General features: G+C 52.1%; 1 protein-coding gene across 1 annotated transcript in view; it reads left to right on the plus strand.

The window, feature by feature from the left end:
• The window catches only part of OLA1 (Obg like ATPase 1), a 67,384-nt gene that overhangs the window by 25,931 nt on the left and 27,264 nt on the right, over positions 1-14,189 (plus strand). Inside the window, exons 6-7 of the mRNA XM_061563265.1 lie at positions 6,852-6,932; positions 10,660-10,757. Of these exons, the coding sequence (XP_061419249.1) occupies positions 6,852-6,932; positions 10,660-10,757 (179 nt within the window). The remainder of the gene's footprint in view (positions 1-6,851; positions 6,933-10,659; positions 10,758-14,189) is intronic.

Here is a 14,189-nt window from a genome sequence, read left to right on the forward strand (position 1 = left end):
AAGCATCGCACAAAGGGAATAGGTTATTTTTTTTCCACCACCGTTTTTTGTGTCTTTTTTTTTTTGTGTGTGTCATCTGTCCGAAAAGTGGCAGATCAGCCAAAAACACCAGCTGTTCGGTAAAGGGCGCAGAAAAAATAATTTGCATCATAATGAGCGATTCCCACCCTGCACGTTACATCGTTATGCGTTCTGCTAATTAATATAAATCGCGCAGTATCAAAGCGTGTGTCGGCCCTTATCAGAAGCTCGGGATAAACACAATTGTCCATGAGCAAGTCCGCATCGCCTACATGCTGTGCCGCATCAAAAGCACAACATCACACTGTTGTAAACACGTTTTTTTCTCCCTATACGTAAAAACGGAGTTACAGCTATTTAGAAAATGTTGACGGTCATACTCAAGCCACGGCGCTTTAATTATCGAGCCGTTTTTTACTTGCAGAAGTGAGACGGAAACGTGGCATGTATTGACGTTTATTTACGTCGCTTGTCTGGAAGAAAAGAAAGGGGTGTAAGAAAAAATTACTAAAAGCAATAATAGAAATTAAATAATAAATCACGACGTTTCGGAGGCAACACAAGTCTCCGTCATCAGGTGGGACCGTATCTTGGAATCTTTGCCTCACTTGATACAGCAAATCTAGCTGTGACGGTCCCACCTGATTACGGAGACTTGTGTTGCCTCCGAAACGTCGTGATTTATTATTTTATTTTATTTCTATTATTACTTTTAGTAATTTTTTCTTTTCTTTTTTACCTACGTGACTTTACCGAAAAAACCTAAGAGTATGAATCCTTGCAGTCACGAAAGCTTCAAATCTAGAATTAAAGGGGTGTAAAACCGAGTGACGAGTCGCCGACTGATTTGCTTGGCGTTGCGTGTAGTGGTGGTGCTCACGGGAGCGCCGCATCCTGGACGTGCCCCGAGCGGTGCTGGGACGCCACAGTTGTCATTCCAGTTATGAGAACCCCAAAAAAACCCTCGCCTAAGTATGTACGTATGTTGAACTTCTTTCACACCGTACGTCGCCAACCGTGGTCATCGGAGGTGCGGGGGAAGGACAAACCTCTCAACGAAGTCGCCTATGTGCTCATTCCGCTCGACATATTTGCATCGCTGTGCCTCTCCGCGGCACCGTCATGCTCTTGAAAAATAAAACAAACTTAATTTCACGCAATGAACACAAACCGGAGAGAGAGAGGCTGTCGCATGTGACCTGAGGCAGTGAAGCCCCTCTGTTGAGTTGTAATTAGTGGCTGCCGCATGCAAGGGGAGTTGCGAGCAATTTTTTTTTATTCTTTGTTTAACCCCTTTCCGTTTTTTTGGCGTTGGCCTCGCGGTCCCTGCGGTGCCTTGTGCTGCCCGACAGAACTCCCTTCCCGGCGAGACATTAATTCAAAGGCAGAAGCGCCGTGCCGCGTTTGATTAAAATGTATTTTTTTCAGCGGGCATATTCCGAGCTGCGAGCGTGGATTACGCACTCTCCAGCTAATTAAAAACTTTCCAGGGACCCGTCTTGTCCGAGGCAGTCCCGTCTGCGTTAACCCGTGGCTGATAATCTGCGTGAAGTGTGCGCGTTTATATTTTCTGTTCATGTTGTTTAATTTCGAGCCCAAGTCTACTACTTGGCATGTCCAGCGCCAAGCGAACATGTGGTGGCGGACGGCAGCGTTTGTACGTTCTTGGAACAAAAGTCCCGGCGCCGGCCTTGTGAACGTTCGATAAATGTAACCCCATTAGCCGCACTTGGTTAATTCATGGCTGGATTATTCTCCGGGCAAGGATTGGAACGCCGTGTTGTCGACGGTTAGAATTCTCCGTGCGTCTGTCAGGGGCATGAAGATCACCCCTCCCCGGTGATTGGATTCAATTCATTAATCGATTAGTTATTTTTTGTGTCGAGGACTGTACTGTATGTTTTTACCATTTGCCGCATTCTCTCTCGCTTGCTTTGCTGTATTAGTTATGCGCTATTTGCTTTAGGTTACATTCCATAGTAACAAGAATAATAATTATATACGGCCCTTTGTCAAACTACTGCTGGGTGAAGGCCTCCCCCACTCCGTGTTGTTTCATGACCACGCTGGTCAGTGTAGGTTGGTGATGGTGGGTGGGTGGGTAGGGATGTCCAAGACTGGTTCGTCTTTCCACTCATGTCACAGTAGCCGGGAATCAAACTCGGATCGCCGGGTTCATAGTAGGATACATGAATCACTGCTCCGCCGTTCTCCTTGGTACAGCGGTTGGCGGGCCACTCCAAGAACTTAGTTCAAATCCCCGTCAATTTTTAAGTAATTTCCTGCAGCAAAGATGGTAGACTTTGACAGGTTCTGGACCGTTAAGATAAAGGTTCAGACCTGCGGTTACTTGCTCACGGCACCACTGCTGGCATCTTGACATGAGACTGCTCAGTGACACAACCCCCAACGGTCATTGCAAAGGGAAGTTTTCATTTAAATACAGAACCTGCAGATTTCACTCCTTCACGATGATGGTGAAACTTTCACAGAGCTGTACCTGAGAAGCGCAGGCTCTGGGCCTACGCCAGGCCAGAGGTCGCAAACGGGTTTTGATTCCTTACCCATACCCGTACCCGGCCGCACCAGGGTCGCAAACGGCTACCCGTACCCGGCCGGGTACGGGTACCCGTTCCCTACTCGTACCCGTACCCTACCCGAAATGAGTGACAAACGGTTACTCACCAGTGACTCACGGCCTACCCGTACCCGGCTGCACCGGGTATCGGGTAGGGTACGGGTATCGGGTACCCAGTTGCGACCTCTGCGCCAGGCTGATCACCGCTGGGAACGTTGCCCTCCCTTTGTCCACCCACACGAGTTTCCGCACCGATTCCGTGTGTACGTCGCCAGTGAGGCTCGGTGTGCCGCCGTCAAACCCCTCCCCCCGGACCCTCGCCGTAACCTCGGGGGCGCGGCGCGTGTGAATTGGGGTGGCTCGCCACGCCGGCGCTCCGACCACGCCTCCGCTTGTGCGCTATCGCAGTGCCCCTACTCACTGGATCGTGGCGCGCGGCGGATGCCGCTGCCGAGACGCCGCAGCAACCTCTCGCCCCTCGCTGTGCTGATTTACCCCCCCCCCCCCCACAGCCGTCCCGCCCCAGTGTCACGAATTACAAAATTATCGCAATTCCGCGGTCGCAATTCGGATCGAGAATCGGCTTTATTTGTTGTATTGTTGTAGATGTAGCCAGTAGGCATCACACATACGCTAGTTGTACATAATGTATAAATATAACGTACGAGTTCATAAAGTCTGTCTTCGCCAGGCACAATGTTTCAATAAATATAATAATTAACCTGATGTGATTTTTTTACAATTTCATCTACGATCAGACACTAACAACTACTCCAAAAATGTGTATTTTTCCGACAAAAAACTCAGTTGACAAGTTGATTCAACTTATATTTAAAGACCTATCCATCGAAAACTGCTCAATTTGAAGATACCGTTCTTTTTTTTATTTGAAAGAACAAAAATGTATCAACTTAATACTCTCTGAGGGGAAGCTCTTATCTTTTACCGTCTTATAATTATTCAGATTTGAACATCATAAAATGCATATTTTTTTCATGCAAAACTGCTTGAATCTGAAATATCTGGAAAACAGAAGATAGAACAATGGTTCTCGCTTTAATTTTATTTGATGTTTAAAGCTCTATCAAACTAAACAAACCGCAATCTTATCATTTGAACAGTTTCTGAATGACACCACGAACAAACGTCTTTATGGGGCACTTAGAAACGAGATTTGGGGGTCTTTAAAAGCTGCCTATATATAACCAAATATATAACCAAATTTCAGCTTTCTGTCTTGTCGGGAAGTACCCTAGAGGTTTTTGAGACGTACAGATTAAGATCTTTATTTATCTTGTCAGTTCATCGGTGGATGAACGCTCCCCAATACCTTGTTGGTCATGGGGGTTGTTTGACCATACTTGACCGTGTTAAGCAGTGCGAGTTAAAGGAGGGGCGGGTGGGAGAGGCCCAGGGTCTGGGCCAGATTTGACTCGCCACTGACGTTGGCCCTGGCCGAGAATCGAACTCAGGTTGCTGGGTTGATCGCGCGGCATGCGAACCATATGCCACCACTCCGCCCACGCGACATACGAATCAACAAATAACCGATTTCTCATTGGCCCTTTGACGCAGGGCGTGGTAAGCAAAATAATCCGTGTCCGTTAATATTTACTTATTCAGGAAAATCCACACTGAGTCGTAGAACTCCAGCGGTGAGTTTTTATTGAAAAAAAAATTCAGCCAATTAGTGACGCGTATAAGGTGCCAGCAACTCTCTCCCGTCCACACACATGGAAGCAGGTGGAGATGAGTCCACTTGCTCTACTGCCTTCTGGCGAGCCGGAGTTATGACACCTCGACGTTCCACAGGAAGGGAGGTTCACAACACGTGTGTGTGTGATCATTGTTTTTTTTACCATTTTTTCTGGCAACAAAATTGACACCTTTTTTACAAGGAGTCATGTTTGCATAGACCACAATACCTGCAGTCGTAATGCAAACAAAAAACATAACTCTGATAATGTATGCACTGTCCTTGAAGTTGATTGGTCCACACCCGAGAGACAGCTTTCCTTAGAGCCTAGTCTCACATGGTGTTGGACCAGATGACGACCAGATGATGCCAAAAAGGTGTGTGTGTGATCAGCAAACTCTTGCCTCCACAGTGCTGGATCGCAGACAACCACGTGCGTGGCCCCTGCAGCTCGTTTATTTAAATGCCTTTAAAGGCGGTGGTAGCGAATGTGGCTGCGTAGCTGTGTTGGGGAGACGGAGCGCGTGGATGAGTAGGGATGTGCTCTCGCGTGCGGCAAACTCCCCCGATTTTTGGCAGGAGCTCATCTTACAAACTTTTTTTGTCATGAACTAAAATCCTTCTGTGTCCGCTGTGAGGGCCGCGCTGCCGAGAGTGATGGGGGAAGCGATCATTTTACCCTTCTTTAGCAATATAGGAGAACAACTCTCAAGTGGTTTCTGTCTTTCTGCTCGATCACAATTGTCTCTTTCTTTTGGATTTCTGAGTGTTAAGGTCCGTTCCTAAATTAAGTAAATTTCTTCAGGTATTTTGATGTGGGCCTGGCTGCAGTGTCATGTTTCAAACATTTTTAGTTTTTCCTTTTTGTTCTTTTTATCTGTGAAGCCTCCCTTGAGTCTCAAGACTCTTGTTCACGAATGTTTAACACGGAGGCTTTCGCAAGCAATATTAACCCTAATAGAGGTTATTGGGTTTAGATCGCGGAAATATAAATGTGTCGTTAAACCCGCCACCACCTAGTAACGAATGAAAGTAGTAACGAATTGGCACGTTTTGTGTACGTGGAAAACCTTACTAATTGGCTGTTGTCGGGTGGTGACGGCTTTAATGACACACATCTATAATTACGCGATTTAACCCAAAAACCTCGACTATGCGTGTTCAGGAATGTTTTGCGCTGGAGTGTTTGCCAAAATTCCGTCTGTGCGTATGCCTCCGTGTGGGAGGACACCAGAGTGCCCGGAGAACAGCCCACGCGCATGAGGGGATGACGCTCATTGCCGCCATCTCGTAGCCCCAGGCCTACGACGTCTGCCAAGCCCTGGTGGTCACCCGTCCAGACAGTAGCCAGGCTCAACAACTGCTTAGCTTCAGAGATCCCGACGAGATCGGGCATGTTTAGGTTGCTTTTATCTTTGCGCGAATAGAAACCAAAGTGGCGAGAGAAAACCCACGCTTATCTGGGGATAACGTTTCAAAAATCCGTACAGATGGGTCCGCAACCGACTCCGCTGTACTGCCATCTGCCGTCCACCTGCGATTTGTGAGTTTCACACGTGCGATGCACCTTCCATCTGCTGGCATAAAGGCGCATGCCTATCACACGGACGACAATGACCGTGACAATAATGGTGATGAATACGAGGATAATGATGATGATGGTGGTGGTAGCGATTATGATGATGACAACGATGATGAGGATAACGGTGATGTACCACAGCCTTGGTCTAGAGCAGCGATGATGACAGACGTGCACCGCTTCGAGCTGACAGGCAGCTGGTGTCGGAAGCCGCCACAGTGCCGTGAGCGCGGCGCGCCGCGCAGAGTTAAAAGTGACACGGCAGACAGGAGTTTCTCCAAGCAAGTAACGCGCCGAATTACTGTGTCGCTCGCATGCCTTGTTAGACGTGTGTGTGCGTGTGCGTGCGTTTGTGTGGGGAGCGGTGGTGCACTGGTTATTGTGTTGCGCTATGAACCCGGCGACTCGAGTTCAATTCCCGCTCATGGCTAACACCAGTGACGATTGTCTGAACCGGTCCTGGGCCTACCCTAGATCGACTCGGCCTCAAATGAGTTCCTGGTGCGATGAGTAAACATCGCCACTGGGGAGTCAAAGGTGGCCGGGCGTGGTGTTGCCGCCACCCACAACACCTCATCGTGCGCCGTGTCGGCCTTCGTCGGTCCTCGCGAACGGCACTTGCCCCAGCAGCGCGTGTCGACTGCTCAGGGGATTGTTGGCTGTCTGTCAGGGGGGCGGTTTGGTTTGGCTCTGCGGTCCCCACGTTTATTTTCCTGCTCGTGCCGCCCTTTTTTTGGGGGTGGGGGGGACGGGAGGGGGAAACCCAGCGGCCTGCCAGGAGGACTCGGACTCGCTTGCCCTCGTTATACCGTTTCATCTACATTTATTTATTTACTTTACCCCCTGCTCTACTCATCCCCCCATCCCCCAACACAGCCAACTAGAATCCCCCCCCCCCCTCTTATTTTGTCGCCGAGCGCACTGCGCTTTTGAAAGGACTCTGCGGTGGAGCCCTAACGCCTTATCTCTGCCCACAGGACATCATGTGCAAGATAAAGAGCTGGGTGGTGGATGAAAAGAAGCACATCCGATTCCACCCCGATTGGAATGATAAGGAGGTGAGACCGCTCTGATATCCCCCCCCGGTTTTTCTCATTAGCGGCCGACACCGCTGCTACTCGCCGACCTCCCCCTCAGGCCCCTGCCGCGCCACAACCACCATGGCCCCCACCACTCCGCACCCCCCCTCCCCCCCCCTGCTGCTGCTGCTGATGGTGGGAGGGCGGCAGGCAGCGTTCGAGGAGGAAAACCAGCAGGCGCTTGTGGTTGTGGTGGTTGTGACTGCGGTTCTGGCAGCAGCGTCGGTGATCGTAACCGCAGTGTTGGTAATGACGGTGTGGTGGCGGTTAATGGTGGTGGAGGCGGAGGTGGTGGTGGTGGTGGAAGTGGTATTAATGACGGTGTTGGTGGGAGTGGTGTTAATGAACGGTGGTGATAGTGAGAATGATGGCGTTTGTGGTTGATGGTAGTGGTGATGGTGGCATTCGTGGTAATGACCAGTGGTAGTGGTGATGGTGGTAATCATGGTGGTGGTGGTGATGGTGGTAATCATGTTGGTGGTGGTGGCTGTGGTGGCGGTGGTGCTGGGAAGAGGGAGCGAGAGAGAGAGCGGTGCGCACGGTTGTTTAATCTTCTTCCACATCCACCGCCTTGATACGCAGCCTGTAATGCAAATGAGGACAACAGTGGGATGCGTTTGATACGCGCGTGGGAGTTCATGAGAGTGCGCGTATGTTTGAGCGAGCGTGCGTGCGTGCGTACATGCACACACGGACTTTAATCCGCCTTTAAACTGTCGCTGCACTCGTGTTCCAATCAGTCCGGATCTTATTTTTATCCGTTTTCTCCTCCCAATATTTTTTCACACGTGTTACACTGTACATACAGTATATGAGCGTGTGCGCGTAGCTGCAGCGTAAAGCGGTTGGAGCACCGCGCTACGAACTTGACTACCCAAGTTTGATTCCCGCTCACGGCCCACTTCAGGAACGATCCCTCGGCATCCTCTGGATCAACCCGACCTTAAATGAGTACCTGGCGCCATGTGTGTATACATCAGTACGGGGGGAGACAAAGGCGACCCTACCTCCTACTTGTGCACCGTGCTGGCCTTAATAGGTGCTCGCTAATCAACACTTGCCCCAACAGCCTGTGTAGGCTACAAGGGAAGACGGTGGGGGTGGGGGGGGGAGAAATTTTCCATCTACTTATTTGATTCTAGATGTACAACGCTCCTGCAAGACATGGCGCCTCCAGCCGAGCGCGAGCGAGTCAGTCTCCAGCGTGTTTTTCGAGTGACAGTGCCGGCTCGGGAGCTGAACACCGATGTGAGCGGTCCAAGGCCCAGGCACGAAGCACAACCCGTCCGCTTGGGCGCGACCACGCTAGGCCCGGCGCCGAGCCTTCTGGAACATCCGAATAAAACGCCGGCAAAGGTCAAGACACGCAGCGACGCCCTTCACAAGGTGGCTGCTTCGCCACGGGGTGCAGGTGACACAGCTGGTAGGACGTCGGCTCCCGCTATCTCCTACTCGGCAGCAGAGGTACTGCGCGCCAGGCTGGAGTCGGGTCTTCACACGCCGAGTTCGACGATGCGCACCATCGTCGCGGGAACTCTTCGACCGGCCCCTCTACCGTAGCGGCTTCCGAGTCCTGAGCAAACATTGCTCCCCCTTCACATCCGACGGAAAGTTGCAACAGCTAACAAGCGACTGGGGAAGATCGACGCCGGGCCGGGCTAACCCTGCCGCTGCACAGAAGATATCCGGCGTCCACCTGCGCCGCACGTCTTCCGTCACCACGACGCGCGCCTCGGTCCAAACGCAGCTGGCGGGAGGGACGGAGGTCAACATCGCCACCAAACCGGTTCGTTACCGTGGATCCTGCAGTCTGTCCACCTGGCTCCAACCTACCCACACCATCAATGTTCCGGACAGGGCAAGGTCTCTGTGCAGGCAACCTCCACCGCTGGGGTCTCCGTGACAACGAGGACTACACGTGGCCACCGAGGACGCTGTCGCATGGCTCGGCGATTGTGCACACACCGAATGAACGAATGCACACACTGTAAAGTTTACATCGAGGTATTGGTACCGATTGGTTCACTTTTCCCCCACGAATAGCACGTTTGGCCTGCCGGACAAACGAGGTTGACGGTGCTCGACTAGAATTCGGTCCAATATTAATAACAACAGTGACAAATCCCTACGATTTATTGTTTTTTTTGGGTTAGACCGTGAAGGTATATAATGCCATTGTCTATAACCTGCCACCACCCCACAGAGCTGATCAAACCACGTTGTCACGTGGTCAAATGTGCCCAACTGATTTGGTTTTTCAGCGAAGCGGAATTTTAAGGCAAGCGAAATGTTGACAGTTTCGCGCGGCGTTTTGCCGGAGGAGATTATTGCGGCGTGTCGCGGCGGAGCCATTACACGGGCGCTGACGTCCGACCCCCAGCGTCCGCCCCCAAGGCGTTAAGAGGCGAACGAATTCCTGTGAAATAAAACAACCGCGTGATTGTTCCAGCGGGAGCGTGCGTGCGTGCGTCTCATCCCACTCGCTGTTAATGCTCATAACATTTTTATCCTCTGACGGTCGGCGCTCTCAATTATCCGGGGGTAACGGGATCGGGGAGGGTGGGGGGATGGTGGCTCGGATAAAACAAACATGGAGTACTTGATGAATAGTGTATATATTATAACGAGCACACATCCACATTTTTCCTTTTAATCCTGAAGAGAATTCGACATCTCGCACGCTGCGCTTGTATTTTCACGCGCTCGCCGATTTTGCGAACGTTCCACGGACTTTTGGGAACCCTTGCCACCTACGTTGACGCATCGCAGTGGGGTCAGTCTTCCTCGTGTAATAAAGAACGTACACCCCTCTCGCACACTTTGCGTGCAACTTGTCATCGTTGTCGACGTGAATGTGCCTGTTGGCATTATGTTTCTGTTGTTGTGATTGCCGTTGCAGAGTAGTTGGCTACTGCCGTAAAATCTTAACGCGACAAGCCACTTGGTCGAGCGATCAATTGTAATAGCAGGGTCGCTGTATGGCCCAGTGGGCCTTACCTGGTAAAATAGGCATAGTGAAATTTTATTAGAAAAATAAAATGAAAATTGTTAGAATAGAATTCGTCCTTCAAATTGACTTGGATGAAGCCACAGCGGCAGGCCTGGGTCACTCGTAGAGGCGTGACGGCACATGGAGTTGTCGGGATGATGGCTCGCGCTCTAACTGGAACGCTGACGACTCTCCGCCTCTCGTGTTTCACGTCCCGGTTGTATCGCTCATCCTTTGTTCCGTCTCCCTTGTGGAGTTTTGTTCGCTCCATTAGCCCACATGTAACCTACCGTGTGATTTATTGTGCATGTAATAAGCATGCATTTGTGTTAATGCATTGCATTGCTGAAGCAGTAATTCTGCTCCAGCAGAATTACTGCTTCAGCAAAATTACTGCTTCAGCAATGTTGCTGGAGCAGTCAACGCCTGATGACGGTTGCTTGTGTGGCTTCCGAAACGTCGTGATTTAATTTATTTTTTTATTTTTTTACCTACGTGACTTTACCGAAAAACCAAAGAGTATGGATCCTTGCAGTCACGATAACTTCAAATCTAGGATTCCTGACTTACCAAAGCGGTTATCGGTTTCGGAGAAAGATTACCGATTTACCCATCATCTTTTAGCAAGCCCATGAGAGTGCTGGCCCCCGAGGGTTGCGACGTTGTCAGGGCGGAGGAGGCTTCACCGTGGCCGCCGTCTCGCCCGTGTGCCCGCAGATCGAGGTTCTGAACAAGCACCTGCTCCTCACCTCCAAGCCCATGGTCTACCTGGTGAACCTGTCCGAGAAAGACTACATCCGCAAGAAGAACAAGTGGTGAGCCTCGGCGGAGACATCGGCTTGAAATTCAGTGTTAATTACAATTAAAGTAATTATCGTGCTCGGGCCCACGTGTGAGAGAGAGGGAGAAGGGCCCTTGCCTTTGGCCACTTGGCAACCGGTGCCGAGTATGCCCGTGTCGAAACAATGTTGCTGAATTTAGCCTCTCCCGGAAGGCTGTGTTGCTGATGAGGTGTGCATGATTTTATTTTATTTTTGATGTGGAGGTGACAGATATGGGAAGTGGGGAGGTTGGGGCGACGTAATGTCTGCTTCTTTGTTTTGTTACGCTCAAGTTGAAATCGGTGCTGTTCCGCTTACGTGAACGCAGGGCGGGGAACCCCTCTTGTGTTTGCAGCTACGAGCCATTGGTGGGAATGCCACATTCCGATGGCAGGCGGCGAGTCTATCCGTAGGACAACCACTGCCGACTGCCCTCAAATTGGTACTCATTTTGTCGATGCTTGAACTGTGAAGGGCCGAGCCAATCCCTGACCGGGGTGCGAACCCGCGGCCCGACGGTTTTGAAGGGGAGCATTCTCCAACTCGGCAGAAAAGCCGCCTCTGAGTCTCAGGGCTCCTTGGCAGGAGGGGGTCCTCCTGCCTGGGAGTCATCAATGAGTGTTGTTGACTTGTGAGGTTTCTCCGGGATCCTTTGGTTTTCTGCTAGCACCTGTCAAATATCACGTTACACGCTCTCACGAAATTCAGACTCACCGAAGCTTTCCTGGATAATGTATTATGAATTTGGATGAAGTGTAAACGTGTCCTCTTTGGCCTTATGGACTCCGGGGGCCGCAAGTGCCTCTCGCGAATGTCTATTCAGGCGAACAGCGCACGGAGGGATGGCGTGGCTGGTATACACTCACGAGTCATGAGTACACACCCATGCGTGGAAGACCTTGATTTGATTGAACACGGCACTTTGACTGTCACATGTCGAGCAATTAGAATAACGATGTGACTTTACCACATACAGTGTTAGCCTACTTCTGTAAGCCATGCTTTGTCTCCTTAGTGCTGATGTTTGCACACCACACGGCCTGCTGCACCTGCCATGCACACACTACCGCATGCACCCTGACACAAAAAAGACAAAGATCCCCCTTATAGCTTTAACAGACTGTAGGGGCAAGTGCTGTTAGCGAGCACCTATGAAGGCTGGAAAGGTACACGAGGGGGTGGGTGGCCAGCACCACGCCCGGCCGCCTTTGTCTCCCCATTGGCGATGCTAACACATCGCACCAGTTACTCATTTGAGGCTGAGTCGACCTAGGGGAGGCCCAGGACCGGTTCATATAATCGTCACTGGTGTTGGCCGTGATCGGGAATCGAACCCGGGTCGTTGGGTTCAATGCGCAGCGCGCTAACCGCTACACTACCGCTCCCCACCCTGCCACACGCACACTACCACACGCACCCTGCCACACGCACCCTGCCACAGGCACTCTGCCACCACACTCCACCCTGTGATAGGCACGGCGAGACCGCGTCGGCGCCTCTGTCCCCTGTGGCGTTGTCTCGCCGCCGCCGCCGCCACACTCCTCGCCCCGTCGTGAGTCCCCTCTCAGTGCCCAGGCGGCGAAGGGGGTGCGTGGAGGTGGGGGGGGGGGCGACGACGGGGGGGGGGGGGGGTGATGAGAGTGGGGGGTGAAGTTGGGGCGGAGGGGCGGGCAGTGGCAGACAAAATTACATCTGTGCTCTCCCCTCCCTCCTGCCGTCACTCTCACCTTTCTCATTTCTCCCCCCTACACTCAGCAATTACCTGGGCGATTCACACTCTTTGTTTGTGGGGCCACACCACCCCCTCGTGCGCCGTGCTCGCCTTAACAGGTCCTTGCTAACAGCACTTGGCCCAACAATTTCTTCAAGGCCACACTGCCTTTTGTGTTTAGTTCGTTGTCCTTCCCCCGAACCTCCGATTAGCACGGTTGGCTCAGTACGGTGCGAAAGAAGTTGAACGTACGTACGCACGTACATTGCGTTATGTTACAGTGCACGAGTGCACAAAAAACACTCGGTCGTAATTCTAACGATGATCGTCATCGTCGTCTTAATCGTCAGCGTCGGTGAAGTTCATACCACGTGTGTGACGGCTGCACGACTTTGCGAACGGAAGCCGAACGCAGTGGCCCCTTGTGTGTTGGGCCCCCGGGGCAGCTTGACCTTAAGCACCGTCTGGCGTGGGGAGGCGGGCGTGGAGCGATGCAGCCGCCCTTTGGCGCTCGCCGCCCCGTGATTGTAGTCGTGGAGGCGCTTCCGAGACCAGAATTCATCATTGTTCCCGCTACGAGTGCGGTCGGAGTAGCCGCAGTTGTGCTTCCTGCCTTTAATCAGATGAGTGTGTCCCCCCCCCCTTCCTTCGATTTGCCGACATGGCGAGCTGACATTTTGATGATGAGCCGAGGAAAGGCCCATGTAGTGTACTCCGCAACCACTACCACTCGTGCCCTGCCACGCACACACTGCCACACGCGCCCTGCCACAACAACAACAACCGCCATATGCCACGAAGTGGCGGTGACATAACCACGATGCTTGTGCCCGGCAATGTGCACCTTGAGGCCACGTGAAGTGTCGAACGCCCGCTGGCAGAAGGTCACGGGGCAGACCCAGATGCTACAGGTCGACTGACTGAGACGACTGGCTGGTGCACCACCTGTGCCCCCTACTGTGCCAACTTTTGCTGTGCTTTAGCCACCCGTCGCTCCGCTCGTTGTTGTGAGCGTCGCTCCTTCGTTGTTGTTGGAGGGCGACTGCCTCCAACTGCCCAGTAGCGTCCTTCACGAGCCTCCTCCACTGAGGCCGATCTTGACACCGCTGGTACCAGTCATCGGCAAGTCCACTCAGCTCCACGTCCTCCTGTACCACATCACTCCATCTCTTCTCTAGCCCGTACCACACCCGTCTAGCCCCCTCGATCCGGCTGAACTGTTTAGGCATGCGGTGGCTGGGGATGCGGGCTACATGGCCCAGCCGACCCATCCTTGCCTGCTAGAGGAGCTTACCGATGGGACTTTGTTCAGATTTTTCAAGGATTTGTGAGCTCCTCACACAATCCAGCCTGGTTAAACCCAGGACTGATCGTAGGCAGGACAGCCTAAATGTTTCTAACTGGCGAAGATGTTCCATTAGGGGGGGTCCACGTTTCGCAAGCGTAGAGAAGGGAGGGAATGACTGGCCGAGAAAACCTGAAGCTTCATGCCGAGTGACAGACCACACAGCGTTACGCAACAAGAATGTTTTTTGGCGCCTTCGTGGATTCCTCCGACAATATAATGGCAGGTCATCTCATGCCCCAAGAACGGCGTTGCCGATGTAAGCGAGATTTCCGCGTCTTGGCTGCGTGTGTCGAGGGAGCGCTCGGGAATAAATCCGAGAACCGACGGGGCCAGTCGACAGGCAGGCGTGCCGCCACGAGGCGGACAC

The sequence above is a fragment of the Lethenteron reissneri genome, chromosome 31, assembly GCF_015708825.2.
Source record: "Lethenteron reissneri isolate LAM-NWPU_2019-01 chromosome 31, ASM1570882v1, whole genome shotgun sequence".
Classification (NCBI taxonomy): Eukaryota; Metazoa; Chordata; class Hyperoartia; order Petromyzontiformes; family Petromyzontidae; genus Lethenteron; species Lethenteron reissneri.